The sequence below is a fragment of the Mobula hypostoma genome, unplaced genomic scaffold, assembly GCF_963921235.1.
Source record: "Mobula hypostoma unplaced genomic scaffold, sMobHyp1.1 scaffold_198, whole genome shotgun sequence".
In the NCBI taxonomy this organism is placed as follows: Eukaryota; Metazoa; Chordata; class Chondrichthyes; order Myliobatiformes; family Myliobatidae; genus Mobula; species Mobula hypostoma.
Window position 1 is genome coordinate 30398 of NW_026948202.1, and position 20779 is coordinate 51176.

Consider the following 20779-nt stretch of genomic DNA (forward strand, 5'->3'; position numbering starts at 1 on the left):
TTCCTTAGAAGATAATGAAGATAATGCCTGATTGATGTCTTTCCTCGTGTCAAATAGCAGCCCAGTTTATGTCACATCAGGCACTGAGGTACATCTAATCTGTCCAATATCGCCTTGTTTGAAGAACGTTCTGAGGCATCCTCCCTTGGTTTTCCAGTGACGGCCTCCCAGATCAATAATGCAGTCTTGCATTCCCCACAATTATCAAGCTTGAAACTTCCTTACTGGTAAATCTGTAGAAAGTTGGATATTGAACAACATGGGAACTGATCACATTAAACCTGTATTGATCATTCCCCACTCTGCTACAACTAGTGAATCCAGAGTTTTATTAGTTTTCATTTCCTGTTTTTCTGCTGACGACTCGATCCAAGGATTGCAGAACGAGTGACGAGCCCGTCCAGTGACTGTACCTTGGCTGCTGAGACGTCCCATGACTGGGCAGTGGCCTTCCGCATGTGCTATGTCAGTACACTCCTCAATATATTTATTTTTGTTATTTATAGAAAGTCACTGAACTTGTGGGGAAGCGAAACCGGCCAGAGGGTTCGAAGGTATTCTTCACCCTGGTGATGGGGAAAGGGTCCCGAGCCCGGAGGGTGATGTGGGAAGCATTTGTTAAAATGCGAAACGAGTTACTGAAGTTGGACAGAATATTGAAGGAAATCCAAGAGCTCGGTACAGTAAAACAACACATTGAACACAAAGTGACAATAAAAACCATTGTAACTGGATCAATGATTCAATTTTAATTTATTGATTTAAACAGGGGCTGATATACCAGAATACATGAACATCAGCGAAGGGTTAACCGAATTACCACCTCAGTTGAAAGGTAAGAGGTTTCACTTTCTGACACCGCTGACTTGCCAGAATCAGTGTGAGGCAGAGCTGCTGCTTCCCAGGTTTGCACAGTCTGGGAGACAGGAAGAAAATGTTTGATTTGAAGGGAATGATCACGGAATTCACACCCAATCGCTCACCTGTTGCAGTTTAAACTTTTTAAATCATCGAATCTATGACAAATTTTTAAAATGTGACAATGAATTATATTAAATGATCCATCTATTTAGCGCCGTTGGGCCCTGAACGCCTAGCGCATTCTGTGACACCCATAGACTAGTGTTCAGATTCTGATGAACCACTGAGCCTCATTAACCCTTACAGTGGTTCTGATATTAGATTAGATTATGAAGACATGCAGTCCTCTTTTATTGTCATTTAGTAATGCATGCATTAAGAAATGATACAATATTTCCTCCGGTGTGATATCACTAAACACAGGACAGACCAAGACTGAAAAAACTAACAAAACCACATAATTATAACATATAGTTACAACAGTGCAACAATACCATAACTTGATGAAGAAGTCCATGAGCACAGTAAAAAGTTCAAAGTCTGTCAAATGTCCCACATCTCACGCAGACGGGAGAAGGAAGAAGAACTCTCCCTGCCACGTCCGACCACAGTCCGAATCTGAGTCATCCGAAAACTTCGAGACTCCGATCAGCTCTCTGACACCGAATACTGAGTGACATCTCTGTCCGAACGATTCGACCTCAATCTCGGTCGCCAACAGCAAGCAAAGCCGGGGATTTTGAGGCCTTCCCTCCGGAAGATTCCTTACCACGCAGTAACAACAGCAGTGAACGGGCATTTCAGAAATTTCTCCAGATGTTCCTCTATGCTTTCACATCTGTCTCCATCAAATCAGAATTGTCCACGGCCCCTATTTAATGGATAAGATATCAATTTTCACCGGAGGGCCGCACACGTGTAGTGCGCTGCTCTCTCTCCTCCCGCTGATATACTGCGAAACCCCCACACACACTACACACGTGACACCATCTTGATTGAGCTCAAGAGCCATGAGATGCAGTAATATTGGAGCTCTTTAAAACTCTGATTGGACCACACATGGAAGGTTGTGTTCAGTTCTGGTTGCCTCCTTATAGGGTAGATGTGGAAACTTTAAAGAAAGTTCAAAGGAGATTTGCCAGGACACTGCCCATATTAGATTACACAACCTAGAGCAATCTAGGACTTCCCTCTTTTGAATGAAGGGGGATGAGAGGCAACTTCATACAGGTGTATAAGGTGATAAAAGGCACAGGTAGAACCTACAGCCATCACCTATTCTCCCCGGGTGGCAATGGCTAATACCAGAGAACATGCGTTTATTGTGATTGGAAGAATGTGTAGGGAGGAATCTGTTTTGTGGAAGCAGATTCCCGGATTCGGCAAGAATGTATGTGCAGCATTCTTCATCAATGATAGGACATGGGCTGGGCTTCTCTGTGAGCAGGTAATCTAAGGTCATCCACCTGCAAGGCAACGGTTCGTATAGACATAATTACGATCGATACTCGGTTCAGGGCTCGATCTGTGTGCTTGAGCACGGTGGTAGTCTTGTTAGCCAGAGTCTCCATTAGAAAGGTCATATGTATGGGTTCCCAGGACAGGCTGGCTCTATCACACTGGGAAAAGGGTCTTGCGATGCAGAGTAGAGGGTTTCCACCGCCGCTTGCCTCCTGGCCAACAGGAGTGTACTCTATGGAGAGTTCAGACAAACATGGCTTGTTTTCTCTGGATTGCTGTGGTCAGAGGGCGGAACAGACAGAGCTTTGTAAGATGCTGATAGATAGAGTTGACAACCAGTATCTTGTTTGAAATGCCTAATGCCAGAGGGCTTCCGTTTGAGGTGAGAGAGGGAAGCTCTGAAGGAGATGTGTCGGGACAAAGAGTGATGGGTACCTGGAGTGTGTAGCCAAGGGTGCTGGACAGAGACACGTAAGGGACTGTTAGATATGTAAACATGAAAGGAGGGGAGGTGCAGGCAGAAGGGACTGAGGTTAATTTAGCATTGTGGTTGCCCATTCTTTCCAACCTCATTTTCATCTGCAATTGAAGATATTCAGATTTTCTAAGGGCTTCATAAGGACAGTGACCTGAAAGGTTAATACTGCTTTTTTTCTACACATGCGGTGACTGTTCTAACTTGACAAAACATCGCCTGTCAATATGAAGATATTACAGATTTTGACAATGCTCATATGGCCAGGCAGCGTCTACAGTGGGAAATGAACAGTCGAGGTGTCAGGCTGAGACCCTTAATCATGTGGATTTTCAAACTTTATCCTCAAGATAAAGTACCTGGAAATTAAAGGGTCTTGAGTTGGTCAACGCAGGCAGTTGCAGTGGAGTATTCGAGATATGTTTACCTTCACAGCTGACAGCTCTGTGAAGACTTGATTTTAATTTTTTTTTTTGCATATTGGTTACAGACCAAACAGCTGTGTCTTGGTGGATTTTCACTTTCGGTGGTAACAACCACAGCACTTTAGAGTTAACTGTTGAAATTCTAGTGATTTGAATTTTGCATGTATCGCTATTAAGTTGAGAATCTAACTGTGTCAATTTTCTATCTGTTCCCATGGAAGATGTTCATGAGAAACACAAGAAGACACTGTGGGAAGAAACTGAAAAGCTCAGAGTGAACACGATCCTGTTGAGTGAGAAGGTGAAGGTTTTCAAGCTGGTTGATCGATACGCTGAGCTGACGGTCATTTCTTCTGTTCGAGAACGGAGGTTTGTGGAACACGAGCTGCTGGCAAGAGGCCGAGACCATGAGGAGTGGAGAATGAAGCATCTTCGGGGAGAGTTGGAAAAAATCCGTGCCGATCAGTTGCTTCAAAGTAGTTTTTCCCATAACATAACTTACTGGCAGCAAATAAAGAGATTCTTAGGATTTGACTCTGTGAATCCAACATCAGTGAACAGTGTGAAACCTGGGAATTCAGCAGCAGTGGCCGGAGTCCCGGGCATCGGGAAAACAACAATGATGCAGAAGATTGTTTATGACTGGGCCACGGGGAAAATATACCAACACTACCATTTTGTGTTCAGTTTCAAATTCAGGGATCTAAACACCATTAACCGTGAAATAAGCCTGACGGAATTGATTCTGCAACAGTATCCTTACTTTGAGAATAGTCTGGAAGAAGTCTGGAAGAACCCGGAGGGATTGCTGTTTATATTTGATGGTTTGGATGAACTGAAGGATGGGATTGATTTTACTGAGAGTCAGAGAGACACAGAACCTCAGCAATGCTGTGCAGACCCAGAATTCCGGTGCCTCGTGTCAGACATTGTGTACAATTTAATCCAGCACAAACTCCTCCCAGGGTGTTCAGTGCTGGTGACCACCCGCCCCACTGCGTTACATTCATTGGAAAAGGCCGAGATCAGTGTCTGGGCTGAAATCCTGGGATTTGTTGGTGAGGAACGGAAGGAATATTTCAATAGGCATTTTGAAGATCAGACGGTGGCAGCAGCTGTTTTCAAACATGTGAAGGAGAATGAGATCTTGTACACCATGAGCTACAACCCCTCCTACTGCTGGATCCTCACTCTGGCACTGGGACCCTTCTTCTCAAAAGGAGACAAGGACCCACAGCAAGTTCCCAAGACCATCACCCAACTATATTCCTACTATATTTACTACATCCTGAAAAACCACGGCCGTGAGATCGAGAACCCCCGTGATGTGTTACTCAGGGTTGGTCAGATGGCCTTCACAGGAGTGTCTGAGAGGAAGATTGTGTTTACAGATGGAGATTTGATCAATTACAATCTGAAGCCTTCCCAGTTCCTGTCTGGTTTCCTGATGGAGCTTTTGCAGAGAGAGGATTCTGCCCGGTGTGTGGTGTACACATTCCCACACCTCACCATCCAAGAGTTTGTAGCTGCAGTTGCACAATTCCTGACCTCAGACCTCAAGGATACTGTGAAGATCCTCGCTGAAGCCTGCTGCATGACAGATGGGCGGTTTGAGGTATTTCTCCGTTTTGTTGCTGGTCTCTCCTCGGGGTCAGCCTGGCGCTGGAAGGAGTTTCTGGGTCCATTTCCTGTCGATACAGCCTGCCAGGTGATTGACTTTCTGAAGGGGGAGTTCAAACGTCGGAGTGGAAACACAGAGAACGAAGCCGATAAAAGGAGCCTCCTGAACACATTGCACTACCTGTTTGAGTCTCAGAATCGTGTGCTAGCTCAGGAAGCACTAGGGTCTGTGGAAAAACTTTCACTTAGTGGACTGCGACTGACCCCGATTGACTGCGCGGTCCTGTCTCATGTCATCGGACTCTGTGATACAATAAAGCACCTCGACCTGGATCACTGCTACATTCAGTGTGAAGGACTCCAACGGCTGGCACCCAGTCTCCACAGATGCCAAGAGTTGGGGTAATTCTAAATATTAAGATTTTCTAACAATGAAAATTAAAGATTTAATGTTAAACATATTTAGCCAAATAGCCAAATATTTAGCCCTGTGTCGTTGTTTCATCAGTTTACCGATGACTAAATTTCGAAGATTTTCATTGACTGATGATTAGCAAAGATTAACAGCATCTTTTTCCTTCTCTGGGAGAACGACAGTGACTATCACCATGTATTGCCCAGGGAGCAGCCACATCACCATTAAAATTAACAATGGTCAGGGCACAGCTCTGTTGTCAGTGGGTGATCTGAGCTTCCTGTAGGTGGTCAGATGTTAGCGTAACTCAATAATGACACAATCCTTTGGACTTTTCCATCGCCTACATCCCTTCACTCATTTGCAACCCTTCTGCCTTTCTGGGCCAGGCAGCCAATGATTCAGTCATAACAGCTCTATTGTTCTTTGACCTCTCATTGGTACATAGAAATTATAGTATCAATTATCCTGAGACTAGAGTCATAATTGGACCAATTCTGTGGCCAGCCTCACATCACACATTATCTGTTTTATTGGTAGCGGGTATGATCTGTCCCTGTCTTCGTCTCTGCTTGGGACGGAATCTCCAAATATTCCTTAAGAATGGTTGGGTTTGAAATGAAAACTGCCCGCTATAAACGAAGGGCGATGGTACTTTGAAAATATGCATCTCTGGAAATTCTGCCTGTCCGGAAACGTTCCTGGAAGAATTTCCCGGCTGCTAATCTAAGATAAGATGTGAATTCTGCACACGACAGATCAAGTTCCTGTTTAATTTTATGGAATGTGGCCCTTCCTTTGTTAAATCTGGGATTTAATTTGCATTATAAATTATGCATGTTTGACAAATATGAGCTAAATTATAACAAGAAAATAATTCAGGAAGCAAAATCAGACAGAGAAATTTAGAAAGAACAACTGAAGGTAGACTTTGAAAACAAATGGCATTGAACAAATTGGGATTTATTCTTCATCTGAGAATAATGTAGCTGAAACCTTCAATACTTTGAAATATTTATTTGAAGTATCGGAATGACAAAATGTGTTAAGTGATAAGTGATTGAACTTGAGTCTCACAGGTCTCTCTTTTTATTCAGATTGGCAAACAATGATTTGGGTGAGGGTGATTCAGCAGTCAACCTAATCTCTGCAGCTCTGAGGGATCGGGACTGTAAAATAGAAAAACTGCGGTAAGCACCATTCTATGAGATGTCTGATATATAAAAACACAGAATATGTACAGACACAATTATGAACAATTCACATAACTACTGGTGCAATCTGATTATCTGTATTGAGGTGTTTCTTCTGAGTTCCGAGTCTTCCTTTTTTCCTTTTGATTATGGGACACCAGATTGGGCAATAACCGTATCACAGCCTCTCAGACTGCAATCCTCGCCTCTGCTCTTGTTAAAAACCGCTCACTGACGGAGCTCGATATGAAGGATAATAGACTGGGAGATACAGGTGTAAAAGAGCTGTTAGGAGTTCTGAATAACTCGGAATGTAAAATACAGAAATTGGGGTAAGTACTGGAGAGTGACAGATACTGTTTGTAATCTCTGTTGTATGGCATTAGTGGTATTATCAGGAACAGGGACAGATTCAATAGTGTGCTGATCTTCTCCCTGACGCTCTCCCTGTCTCATTCTCACTCACTTTTCCCCTCACACTAATTCTTCTGGCCATAAGGCTGAAGAACAACAGTTTCACAGCTCTTTGCGCCAGGAATCTTGCCTGCATTCTCAGAACAAACCACTCACTGATCAAACTGGAACTGGATAACAATAAACTGGAGGATTCAGGAATGAAACTGCTGTCTGAGGCTCTGAGGAACCCGCACTGTAAAATACAGGAATTGCGGTAAGTACTAGACTGAGAAATTGTGTTCACAACTTTAAGCCTAATGTTGTAGAATTTTGGTTACGATTTGACCTCAGCTGGAATAATAATGACAAATTTGCACCGGGTTACGTTTGCTTCTTTTGAACTGCAGGTTATGTAGAATCGGTCTCACAGCTTCTGGTGCAGAGTATCTCGCCTCTGCTCTCGCTACTAGCCCGTCACTGGTGGATCTTGCCCTGGACTATAATAATCTGGGTGATTCAGGAGTGAAGCTGATATTTGGACCTTTGAATAGCCCAGATTGTAAAATACAGAAACTACGGTAAGAGTCAGACTATGGAGAGGTCATATTTTACAATTGCTATGTGTCTGTAATTTAATTACATTCGAGAGAGTGGATCAATATTAATATCAATAATATGAAGTCTGTACTAAGAGGAGTATTATCAACATAGAGTGAATTGGAAGTGAAAACAAATCCTCATTTTTCCAGACTGAAATGTATTCATTTCCATCTTCATCTCTGTCCCTCAGATTATGGGATGTCGCTCTCACAGATTCGTTCAGTGAGGATCTTGCTATGGCTCTCAAAACAAACTGCTCCCTGAAGCTTCTGTCACTGGGTGATAACAAAATCGGAGACTCAGGGGTGAAACGTTTGTCTGGGATGCTGGTGGAGCTCCAATGTAAACTACTGGAACTAGAGTAAGGATCAGTGTGACAAGTTATGTTCTGAACTGACTGTGAACATCTTTCTCAATGCGGTAAAAATGGCCCCAGGACGGCTGGTCTTCATTATTTGGGACATTCATTATAATGACCCAAGTAATGAAAACATTTCTAACTTCATCAAATATTGTTCAGATCCCAGCTGCAGTCTGGCCATCCTGTGAAAGGAAGAACGTGATGGCGCTAGAGATAGCGCAGTAAAAGTTGATAGGATGTTGGTCCTCATTCAATGACTCCATCGAAAACGGCAACTATGCCTCCATAGATTCCGCATTGCCACCTCAGTCCTCCAGTGATTCACAGTTTTCTACATATTACAGAATCTACTGTCAAGTTGCCCTTGCTGGGGTGTTGCCTGGAATGGGACATTACTGTTATGAGAGCCTGGGGGAGGATCAGTCAGTTTTCCCTGGGACGGAGGTGGATCAGAGTGGTTAATGAAGTGTTCAAAAGTAAGACCTAGATGAAGATTGCAGAATAATTCTACCTACATGAGACATTGGAGTTTTATGGAAATAGCTGGAGATGTGAGGTTGGTGGTGTGTGCCAACATTTTGAAACAGAATGGTGCTTACCAGTAATACACTGCAGGAGAGAGTTTTAGAAGCAGAGTCTTGACAAAGTGAGAAAACACGGAGTCATGGACAGAGTGGCCTGTTGCAATGTTTATGGTGCCATGACCCAATACTCACTAACTCTATCATCCATGTTAGTTTCAGTGCGAGTATGTATATATACACATACATACATACATATACATACATACATACACACACACACACACATATATATATGTGTGTGTATATAAACGCAAATGCAATTAATCTGACTCTTGTTCTTTATCTCTCGGATCCCCAGTCTGTACAATAATGGGCTGACCGATTCCAGCACGCAGTCCCTCTGCCTCGTTCTCAACAGACTGAGTTCACTGAAAATTTTGGACCTGGGAGGAAACTCCTTCACAGACGAATCCACTCACTCGTTCCGCCGGCTGATACTGCGATGCAAGAGTTTGAAACAAATCACGTGAGTATCTATATTAATGTATAGTGTCATAAAATTTCACTGGGCTTTCCTGGCGCTATTTGATGTTGAAATAGCAAGATCATCCCCCTGTTATTGACACTGTATAACACCTTTTGTATTTTTACATCTGTTTCAGGCTTACGGGGAATCGATTCACTGCAGATGGGCAGAATCATCTGTTGTCATTACGGGGAACCAGACGCGGTCTTAATGTGAAAGTGTGAGTCATTCAGATGCAGAATATTATCTCCTCCTGGATGGGAATAGTATTCGTGGATTTCACAGTCACACCTCGGATTTAAACCCTGAACACCTAAAGCTCCAGATGAGCGTGAGCCTCACCCATCATCGGGCCCAGGTGCTGTTTCACGTATCATAGCTGACTGGTCGCTTGCCAGATCTGTCAGTGTCTGATAACTGAACTTTGTGGAAATGCCCAGACAGAAATGGTCAAATGTCTCCTCCAACTGCACTGCCAAGTGATAGCGGAAATCCAAATCATTCATACTCGGTTTGACTTCGTCCGGGCGAGCAGCTGTGCATTCAGACTGCAAATGTTATTCGTCAAGTATTACCCTGTTTCGTTGTGTTTTGCATTTATTGGGAAGAAAGCACAACATTGCCTCTAATTCTGTGCTGTAGTGTTCTATGGTTCCTCAGGAGTATGCGGAGGTTCAGCATATCATCGAACACTTTGGCAAACGTCAATAGAGGCATGGTGAAAAGTGTGCTGACTGGCTGAATTCCAGCCTGATACGGGAACTGAAATGCCTTTCATTTTCAGTGGGAAATCCCGACTGGATTTAGCCTAGTACGTCATGGGTGAAACCCTCCCAACCATTGAGCAGATCTACATGAAATGTTGCCATAGAAAAGCAGCATCCATCATCAAAGAAACTCACCATCCAAGCCATGCTTTTCCCTTCCTGCTGCCATCAGGTATAAAGTACAAGAACCTTTGGACTCACACCACCAGCTTCAAGAACAGTTACTACTCCTCAGTCATCAGGCTCTTGAGCAAAAGGGGTAGCGACACTCATTTACGGTCTGTTACATTGTTTCCTCAAGCTCGTTATTTATTGCTGTTTATTTATATTTACAGTTGCATAGTTTGTTTACATTAACTGTTCCTGATGATTATAGTTTATGGTTACTGTTCTATGGATTTGCTAATTATGCCCACAGTTAAAAAAATATCAGGGTTGTATGTGGTGACATGTTTGTATTATGATAATAAATTTTACTTTGAATTTTGAACTATCGAACTTTGGTTTTTTTAGTTTGGACTGAAAGTTATCAGTATGGCAGAGGCTGTGAAAGTGATCAAGATCCCAGCTGCAGGGAAGCACAGTTATTCAGGCCACTCGCTTGGTGCCAGGATCACAAATGCGTTATGAATTTCAGGCACTTCTCTATATGCCTAGCACTTTCTCACTGTGACCACACAGATTCCCTTCAGTGCTCCTTTCCCCTCGTATACCAAACAGCACAAGGGTGAGTTGTATTAATTACCAGCTGTCAATTGTCTACAGTGTGTCGCTGTTGAATGCGTTGAATGTTGATGTGGACACTGGGGTGGTTTCTGAGCTGACGGCCGGTCTGCCCCCATTAGAACATGATCACTTTGCTTCAACTTCGAAGAGGTGATCGTGAATTAACATTGGAAATCATGTCACTCACATACTGTTCCTACCAGTGATATTACAGTGGGACTGGGGATAATGCTGCTCATCATTGTCTAGACTGCTGCCTATTCACTGGCTGTACTCTAAGAATCTGTACATTCATTCCAGGAATGTTGCCTCGCAGTTTCCAGGATGACGGAGACTTCTCTGTTAGAGTTCACAGTATTCCTAAGTGGAAGTGTGAGTAGCCAATGATTGTGATCCACGTCGGAACCAAAGCCATAGGCAGGAAAGGTGGTGAGGACCTGGCACCCAAGAGGGAGACAGTAAGCTCCGTCGATGACTAATATCTTGTGGCAGTGACAGCAAAAAGAATGAAGTGCTTTGGGTGGCTGGTTATGCACTGCATTAAATCCCACCCTCCTGCGACAGTGAGTGCTTTCTAGTTTGCTTTTTGCTCAGATCAGTCAACTAATGACACCATGGTCTCTGCCCTTCCCTTCGTCCTGCCCCGCCTGGAAAATGGTATCTCATATGACAGGGTGTTATTTACTGACTTTACCTCAGCATTATCTCATGATAATCTCTGAGGCTGGTGTCCTCCTTGGTTACTAACCCTTCTCCCTCTAATTGAATTTTGGACTTCTATATACAAAGGCTACAGTCATTACTTGTGGCAGAAAACATCCCTAACTCCATCAGGCTGAGCACCGGCCTTCCTAGGGTTGACTCTACCAAACCAAATCATCAGGCTCACCAATGATGCAACAGTGGTTGGACTCATCAGCAATGATAATGCAATGACGTACAGAGAGGAGAGAGAGCGGATAGGAGAATAGTGCGACCACAACACCTTGAGTCACAACGTGGACCAGACTAAAAATACTATGAACTTCAGCAAGGTACAAACTGACCATTCCTTGCAGCACATGAGCAGCTCATCAGCGGAAACAGGAGCACCACGTTTCTGAGCGTTAACATAACACAATTTCTCCTGGTCTCTCAATCCCATTTTTTTTTTAATCAAGAAATCATAACTTTTCCAATTCCTGAGTACAGAATGCCAGGTAAGGTTCTCTTCCCCTGCCCCTCGCCACCCTACCCCACCATTCTAAATAATTTTACATGAGTACCATTGAGAGTGGCTGGTATGGAAATTGCAAGGTGTCTGACTACAATCTAAGGATTGAGGTGATCAGCTAGATCTTCCTTCCACTTGTCCGAGGTATTTATTAGGTATGCAGAGAATACAGGCCCTTTGCATTATCAATGTTCCTTCCTGTCTGTCCAACAATCTGTATGAACCCGCAACATCAGAGAGCATTAGGAAAAACTGTAAGGATGGGAAACAGCTTCTTCCCTAGGCCATGAGAATATTGTACCCCCATACCACCAGTTGCATTATACTGTTTACCCTTTAACTTGTGCCATAAGTTAGAAAGATTATACCATAAGACCTTAAAATTTCAGATCAGAATAGGCCATTTTGCCCACTGATTCTGCATTGCCATTCATCATGCTTGATCCAACTTTCCTTCTCCCCATATCCCTTCATGCTCTGACCAATCAAGAATCTATCAAACTCTGCCTCCAAAGCTGCTAGTGGCAAGAATTGCACAGAATTATTCCTAGGGAGAGGTGCAGTCGACGTTTCAGGCCGAGACCCTTCGTCAGGACTAACTGAAGGAAGAGTGAGTCCTTACTCACTCTTCCTTCAGTTAGTCCTGACGAAGGGTCTCGGCCTGAAACGTCGACTGCACCTCTTCCTAGAGATGCTGCTTGGCCTGCTGCGTTCACCAGCAACTTTGACGTGTGTTGCTTGAATTTCCAGCATCTGCAGAATTCCTGTTGTTTCAGAATTATTCCTCTCTGGATAAAGAAATTCCTCCTCATTTCTGTACAAAAATGGCGCTCCTCTATTCTGAAGCTGTTAACTCTGGTCCGAGACTCGCCTCAATAGTGAACATCTTCTCCATGTCCACTCTATCAAGAGCTTTCACAATTTGATAGGTATAAATGAGGTCACCCCTATTCTAATGAATACAGCCCCAGAGTCACCAAGCGCTCTTCATGTAACAAGCCATTCAATCATATTTTCGTGAACCTACTATGAACCTTTTCTAATTTCATTACATTCTCTCAAGGTTAAAGGCGCAACCTACTCACAATACTCTAAGTGAGTCCTCTTCAGTGCTTTATAAAGTCTCAGCATTACATCATTGCTTATATATCCCAGTTGTCTTCAAATAAATGGAGGCAGACGTGAAAGCACAGGAGAACATCTGGAGAAATTTCTGAAACGCCTGTTCGCTGCCGCTGTTACTGCGTGATCGAGAATCTTCCGGAGGGTAGGCCCCAAAATCCCCGGCTTTGCCTGCTGCTGGCGACCGAGGCTGAGGTCAAATCGTTTGAATAGAGATGGTGCTCGGTACTTGGTGTCGGAGGGCTGATCGGAGCTCGAAGTTTTCGGACGACTCAGAGTCGGACTGTGGTCGGGCATGGCAGGGAGATTTTTCTTCCTTCTCCTGTCTGCGTGAGATGTGGGACATTCGAGAGACTTTGAACATTTTTTACTGTGCCATGACCTGTTCTTCATCAAGTTATAGTATTGTTGCACTGTTGTAACTAGATGTTAAAATTATGCGTTTTTTGTTAGTTTTTTCAGTCTTGGTTTGTCCTGTGTTTTTGTGATATCACACCGGAGGAATATTGTATCATTTCTTAATGCATGCATTACTAAATGACAATAGAAGAGGACTGCGTGTCCTCATAATCTAATCTAATAAATGCCAACATTGCATTTGCCTTCCCCACCATAGATTAAAATGGCAAATTAACCTTTAGAGAACCCTGCACAAGGACTTCCATCCAGTTTTACCACAGTTTTTGTTGTATTTTCTCTCCATTTCAAAAACAGTCGACTCTTTCATTTCCTCTACCGAAGTGCATGACCATACACTTCCTGGCACTGTATTCCCTCTGCCATTTAGTTTTCCCATTCTCCTAATCTGTACGACCTTCTGTAGCCTCTCTACTTCCTCAAAACTACCTGCACCTCCACCGAGATTCATCCTATCTGCAAACTTTGCAACAAAGCCATCAATGCCATCAATTCCATCATCAAAATCGTTGACATATAGCATAAAGAGAATCGGTCCTAACACAGATCCTGCGGAACACCACTTGTCACCGGCAGCCAAACAGAAAATATTTCTGTATTGGTACGTTTGACTCCTGTCAATCAGTCATTGCTTTATCACTACTGGAATCTCTCCTGTAGTACCATGGGCTCGTAACTTGTTAAGCAGTCTTTTTTACGGCACATTGCCAAAGTACTTCTGAAAAACCAAAACATGTATATCAACCAATTCTCCTTTATCTATCCTATTTTTCATTTCTTCAAATACTTCCAACAGATTTTTCAGGCAAGATTTTCCTTTGAGGAAACCATGCTGACGATGCCTTTTGATGTCTTCAAGTGCCATGAGACTTCATACTTAATAACCAACTCCAACATTTTCCGATCACTGAGGCCAGATTAACTGGCACATAGTTACCTTTCTCCTGCCTCTCTCCCTTCATGAACAGTGATGCAGCATTTGCAATTTTCCAGTCTTTCGGAATCTAGTGATATTTAAAACACCATTACCAATGCCTCCGTGATTTCTTCAGCCACTTCCTTCAGAACCCTGAAGTGCTCACCATCTGGTACAGGTCAGTTATCTACCTTCAAACCTTTCAGTTTCCCCAGAACATTCTCTCTAGTTATGAAAATTTTACACACTTCATGATCCCTGACACCTTTAACTGCCACCATGCAAAACATTATTTAGTTCGTCCCCCATTACTAATTCTCCAGCTTCGTTTTCCAGTAGTCTGATAGCCATTCTCGCCTCTCTATCACATTTTATGAAGAGACTGAAGAGGCATCTGAAGAGACGTTTGGTATCTTCATTAATCGCATTCGCTTGCTTAGATTGGTATTAGATCTTCATTTTCTCAATGACTTTTTAGTTGAATTCTGTTGGTTTTTAAAAGCTTACCAATCCTCTAACCTTCCATTGATATTTACTCTATTATATGCCCTCTCTCCGGCTTTTATGTTCGCTTTGACTTCTTTTGTTCGCCACGATTGTGTCATTTTTCCTTTAGAAAATTCCTTCCACTTTGTGATGTATATGTCCTGTGCCTTCCAAATTGCTTCGAGAAATTAGAGCCATTGATGTCCTTCTGTCATCCCTGCCAGTGTTCTTTTTTCAATTAGCTCTGACTAACTTCACTCTCATGGCTCTGTAGTTCCCTTTACTCCACTGTAATGCTGATATATCTGAATCTAGCTTCTCCTCAAATTTCAGTGCCAATTCCATGATACTTACCTCTAAAGGATTATTTTACCTTAAGCTTTCTAATCAATTGTGGTTCATTGCACAACACTCAATCCGGAATAGACGAACCCCTAGTGGACTCACCAGGAGCAGCTCTGAAAAACCAGGTCATAGGCACTTTAACCAGAGAATAGAGAACATTACAGCACAGTACCATTCTGTTGCAACATTGTGTTATGGTCACATAGAGTCTGACTCCATATACAGATATCCTCTGGTAGCCACTGGTGCTCTGAAAAAAAGGTGTTGTCTGTCAACTCTATCTATGCCTCTCAATCTACACACCTCTATCAATTCACCTCAACCTCAGTCACTCAACCTTTCCTTATGAAATCTCTAATCCAGGCAGCACCCTTTGGATTCTTCCCTGCGTGCCTTGGTGCTTTCCTTAATCATACTCGCCTTGGGCTTCAAGTTCTTTTCTACCTCTAAGTCCATTCTTAACCTTAGTTCTAGCTACATTATAATTCTCAAGACAATTGACTGAATGTTGCTTCCTAAACCTAAAGAACGTTTTTTCTCCTCGATGACACATTCCCATCTCTTGTGAACTATAGTTCACTTATCCGGATATTCTTTCCCTGTCTGAGGAATATATCTATCCAGAGCCCCCTGCAATTGACCCTGAAACAACCTGCCCATTTCCGACTTTCATTTCCTTGAGAAATTCTTTTCCCAATCAAGTTCTTGACCAATGACATCATAATTATCCATCCACTAATTAAATACTCTACCATATCATCTGCCCTGTTCTTGCCCATGACCATGATAAAAGCTGGGGTATTATGGTCATTGTCTCCAAAATAGTCACCCACGAAGACATTTGTCACCTGACCAGCTTCATTGTCTAGTTCTTGATATGGTAATGGCATTTAGTTGGCCCACCCACATACTCAACCAGGAATCCTTCCTGAACACACATAACACATTCCACCCCATTTAAACATTCTGGAATATGGAGCTGGAAAACGATACAAGTTGAAGTCACCAATTATAACAACCTGTTATATTTTGCACCTTTCCAAAAGCTGCGAACATTTCTGCTCCTCATTATCCTGATAGACATCTGGAGGGGGAGTGGTCTGTTAATTACTCCCAGAGTGATCGCTTCCTTCCCGTTTCTGACTTTCTCTCTCCCACATCAAACCTGTAGATGGTCCCTCCATGATGTCCCCTGTTTCTGTAGTGTGATACCATCTCTGATTTGCAATTACACTTGTCCCCCTTTCACCTCCCTCCATAAGCATTTTGAAACATCTAAACCTTGGAACATCAAACAGCCACTCCTGTCCATGTAAAAGTCAAGACCGTGTAACGGTGATAACATGTACCATCCATGTACTGAACAATGTTCTGAGTTCCTCTTAGTCTGAATACTTATTGTATTGAAGTAAACACATTTCAACCCATCCACATGATGCTCTGTCCACAACCTATCCTTCCACAGTCTCTCTCAACATAGAATCTACCTTTACGTCGACTGCTCCATCATCTGACAGAACACTCTGGTTCCCATCCCCCAGCCAACCGAGTTTAAACCAACCCAGGCAGCTCTAGCAGACTTGCCTGTAAGGAGATTTGTTCTCAATTTCAGGTATAACCCATCCCTTTGGTATAGGGTCAAAATGTAACATAACTTCTTTCTAATTCCAACTTCAGCTTAATTGCTGGTTCATATGTGCTGACAATTTAAAAAGTAGAAAAGTATTTGATAAGACCTGGCGTATGCAAATGTAACGTGACCGTTGGCGCGCCTCTCCTCCACGTTTCCTGAATCAATTATTTCTAGCTACTTTTTAAAATATTTCCCTCACCCTCCTGGGTCACAGAGTCACGGGTCGCGGTCCAACATACAATTCGCACCCAAACGGGAAATGTGCAGGTTTCATTGAACTCACCACTGTGTTTATGAATACTAATTGCATGTCGCATTCCTGGACAGGAACAATGTAACATCACCAAGTGAGAAACAGCAGGAGGAGGCCATTCAGCCCCTCCAACCATCAACGAGATGTCGGCTGCTCTCCCATCTCAGTTACATGTTTCTGCCCGATCCTCATTTCCTCGATCCCTCCGGTCTCCACACATGTTTATGTTACATCTCTGTCTAAATCTGCAACTATAGTAATTTATAATAAATAGTGTGTGCACAGGATAGTCAATATAATATAGAAATACATCTGTATCAGGGTAAATTAATCAGTCTGATGGCCTGGTGGAAGGAGCTGTCACGGAGCCTGTTGGACCTGGCTTTTTTGCTGCAGTACCATTTCCTGGATGGTAGCAGCTGGAACAGTTTGTGGTTGGGGTGACTCGGATCCCCAATGATCCTTCGGGCCTTTTTTACACACCTGTCTCTGTAAATGTCCTGAATAGTGGGAAGTTTTCATCTACAGATGCGCTGGGCTGTCTGCACCACTCTCTGCAGGTTCCTGCAATTGAGGGAAGTACAGTTCCCATACCAGGCAGTGATGCAGACAGTCCGGATGCTCTCAAGTGTGCCCCTGTAGAAAGTTCTTAGGATCTGGGGGCCCATCCCAAACTTTGTTAACCATGTTGAGGTGAAAGAGGTGCTGTTGTGCTTTTTTCACAACACAGCCAGTATGTACAGACCATGTGAGATCGTTGGTGATGTTTGTGCTGAGGAACTTAAAGCCAGTCACCCTCTCAACCCCAGACCCATTGATGTCAATAGGGGTCAGCCTGTCTCCATTCCTCCTGTCGTCCACAATCAGCTCCTTTGCTTTTACGACAATGAGGGAGAGTTTGGTTTGTTGACACCACTGTGTTAGGGTGACAACTTCTTCTCTGTAGGCTGCCTCATTATTATTTGAGATGAGGCCAATCTATGTAGTGTCGTCAGGGAATTTAATTAGCAGATTGGAACTGTGGGTGGTGACACAGTCATGAGTATACAGAGAGTAGAGGAGGGGGCTTAGTACACAGCCCTGAGGGGCACCTGTTTTGAGGGACAGAGGTGAGGGAGGCCATTCTTACCACCTGCCGGTGATCTGACAGGAAGTTCAGGATCCAGCTATGGGGTGAAGGCCGAGGTCTCTGAGCTTCTTGTCGACCCTGAGGGAATTATGATGTTGAATGTTGAACTTCAGTCAAAGAACAGCATTCTCACATAAGCATCCCTGTTCTGCAGATGTGTAAGGATGGTGTGCAGAGCTCTTTCTGTTGCATCACCTGTCGATTAGATGTGTCAGTAGGCAAAGTGTAGGGGAACCAGTTTGGGTGGAAGCAAGCTGCAGATGTAGTCCTACACCAGCCTCTCAAGCCATTTGCTTATTATTGAGGTGAGTGCGACAGGATGTCAGTTTGTCCAACCTCTAGTTATGGCTTATGCCCTCTAATCTAGACAATATCCTGGGAAACCTCTTCTGCTCCCACTCAAAGCCTGAACATCTTTACTCTATTCTTGGTTGGTGCAACTGTAACGAAACCCAATTTCCCTCGGGATCAATAAAGTATGTCTATCTATCTATCTATGAATGGGGTGACCACAACAGTATGAAATACTCTAGATGTGGCCCTAACTGGAGTTCTATAAAACCGACCTGACTTTTGAACCCAATAACTCGAGTAATAAAAACAAGCATGCCATTTGCCTTTTTAACCACCTTGTCAATCTGTGTTGCCTCTTTCAGGGAGCGATGCACTTGGGCTCCAGGATCCTTCTGATCATCAACACTGTTAAGGGTTTTGCATTTAACAGTGGACTGTCTCTTTATATTTGATCAACCGGGGTGCCAAGATGATAATCAGGACTTAAATGTCACTGAGTTTTCACAGGTCCTGTTGAATTTATTGCCAAGTGCGTAACTACGGGAAGGTACAGAGACAGAGAAACACTAACCTGCAGCAACATCAAAGGCAAGTACATTCAAATAACACACCAAATGGAAATTATACAATTCTGTATCATTAACAATATACAAATTTAAGTTTCTTGTCATTTACATCGCACAACATACATTTTTTTTTGTCAATAATAGACCCGGAAATGTCGAACTTGGCCCCTTAGCCAAATTGTTGACACAGTTTGGGAACAACTGGGCTCCAAGCTCCGGTCCCTACAACACCGACTGGGACATCCTGCAGGTCCGGGAAGGGTCTGGTTATCCCTTGTATTTAAACACACGGGCAACAGGAACAGGAGCAGGCCACTCGGCCCCTCTAGCTCGTCCTGTCATTTAATAAAACCCTGAGCCGGTCCATCCTTGCCCCCCAACACCACTCTCAACCCCACTTTGCCCGGACCATTGGCCCCGCTTGCAGGGCAACAGTCTGCCGGTGTTTGCCCCCCAATGTGGTGAATCGCCACCACCGTGGGCTCAGACATTTCCACAGATGAGCCCCTCCTGTCCCCACCGGGACAAACATCCTGTCCGCCCCCTCTCTCACCGTCTTCATCCTTTCAATAAAATCCCCCTCTCCCTCCCCGGGGAACCGGCATCAAACCGACGGGCCGAGCGGTCTCCTCCTACCTCTCAGCGATACATCAGACTCCGGCCGCAGGAGACGCTTCACAAACGCCCCAACTTCCCTCGGAGGGAAATGGAAATAAATCAGAAAGCGGACATTTACTTTGGGATTTGTTCTGCTCTGACGTAGAGCTCGAAATGGCAGCGGGAGACGAACTCCGCGGGGGGTAACGCCCTCTCGGCTGGTCTGGCTCAGCTATTGGGTGGAACTGGTGATTGACATCGCTTGCATCAGTGGGAATAGCGTGGCTCTGAAATCCACTGTTGACGGTGGGTGGGGGGAGGGGTATGGACATGTCGGCTCGGCCGTTAAACCGTCCGAGCGCGAGCTGAGTAGCGCATATGACATTTGGCACGTGACACGAGACGTCAGATACCATTGTGGGGGAGCCATTGTGACGTCACGTGTGTGGGAGCGCTTGTATTTGAAACACTTCTGATGATTTCAGTGGGACATTTTTGAAGCACATTTTATCATCAAAATACAGATACCTCACTATATACCAACTCTGAGATTCATTTTCCTGTGGGCAGACTCAACAAATGTATAGAATAACAACACACATCAAAGTTGCTGGTGAACGCAGCAGGCCAGGCAGCATCTCTAGGAAGAGGTACAGTCGACGTTTCGGGCCGAGACCCTTCGTCAGGACGAACTGAAGTAAGACTACCTCTTCTTTCAGTTAGTCCTGACGAAGGGTCTCGGCCCGAAACATAGACTGCACCTCTTTCTGGAGATGCTGCCTGGCCTGCTGCGTTCACCAGCGATTTTTATATGTGTTGCTTGAAATTCCAGCATCTTCAGATTTCCTCGTGTTTGTGTTTTTAAATGTATAAAATGATAACTTTAACAGAATCAATGAAAAATAAAAACACCCAACTAGTGAAATTTGTTAATTTTGGACAGCAGGGTATAACAATCACTGTGTTTCAGAGTAACCCAAAGGGGAGTAGCGAGGTAGTGTTCACGGACCGTTCAATAATCTGATGGCTGAGGGGAAGAAGCTGTTCCGAAAGTGTTGAATACGGGACTCCAGGTTCCTCTAACTCCACCCCCCAATTTACCAATTCACTTTTCTCGGCCTTCCAGCCTGTTGCAGGTATGGATTATAACCAATGCTTCGAGGACAAACTCTGCCGTCTTCATCAGGGGTGATGCCAGGCAATGTACAGTCCAGTGGTATTTATACCCCCCATTGTCCCTCCCTCCCTAATGATTGGTTGGACCTCATCCAATCAGGTGTCTGTGCTCTCTCTACCTAATAGGCAGACTCCTCATCCCCTCTTAACCACCCTCCTCCATTTATGTCCTCCTCTCTTCCCTCATCCCCCACTTCTCTACACACCCCTCCTCTCCCCACTCTTTCACTCCCTCCTTCCACTCCTTCACACCTTACTCCCTCCTCCTATCCAACCTCGTAC

General features: G+C 44.0%; 1 protein-coding gene and 1 long non-coding RNA gene across 7 annotated transcripts in view; one reads left to right on the forward strand and one right to left on the reverse strand.

Annotated features, from left to right (window-relative positions):
• The window catches only part of LOC134341804 (NACHT, LRR and PYD domains-containing protein 3-like), a 39092-nt gene extending 28975 nt beyond the window's left edge, over positions 1–10117 (forward strand). For 5 of the 6 annotated variants that reach the window (XM_063039737.1, XM_063039738.1, XM_063039739.1 and 2 more), the window contains 10 exons: positions 507–678; positions 770–835; positions 3444–5244; positions 6355–6447; positions 6612–6782; positions 6950–7120; positions 7254–7424; positions 7637–7807; positions 8690–8857; positions 8994–10117. In XM_063039737.1, coding sequence (XP_062895807.1) covers positions 507–678; positions 770–835; positions 3444–5244; positions 6355–6447; positions 6612–6782; positions 6950–7120; positions 7254–7424; positions 7637–7807; positions 8690–8857; positions 8994–9081 — 3072 coding nt within the window. In that variant the 3' untranslated portion in view covers positions 9082–10117. The remainder of the gene's footprint in view (positions 1–506; positions 679–769; positions 836–3443; positions 5245–6354; positions 6448–6611; positions 6783–6949; positions 7121–7253; positions 7425–7636; positions 7808–8689; positions 8858–8993) is intronic. The other variant, XM_063039743.1, reaches the window with a different exon arrangement.
• The window catches only part of LOC134341805 (uncharacterized), a 43114-nt gene extending 23294 nt beyond the window's left edge, over positions 1–19820 (reverse strand). Inside the window, exon 1 of the long non-coding RNA XR_010016864.1 lies at positions 19361–19820. This is a non-coding gene — a long non-coding RNA (uncharacterized LOC134341805). The remainder of the gene's footprint in view (positions 1–19360) is intronic.
• Between the last annotated feature and the right edge of the window lie 959 nt (positions 19821–20779).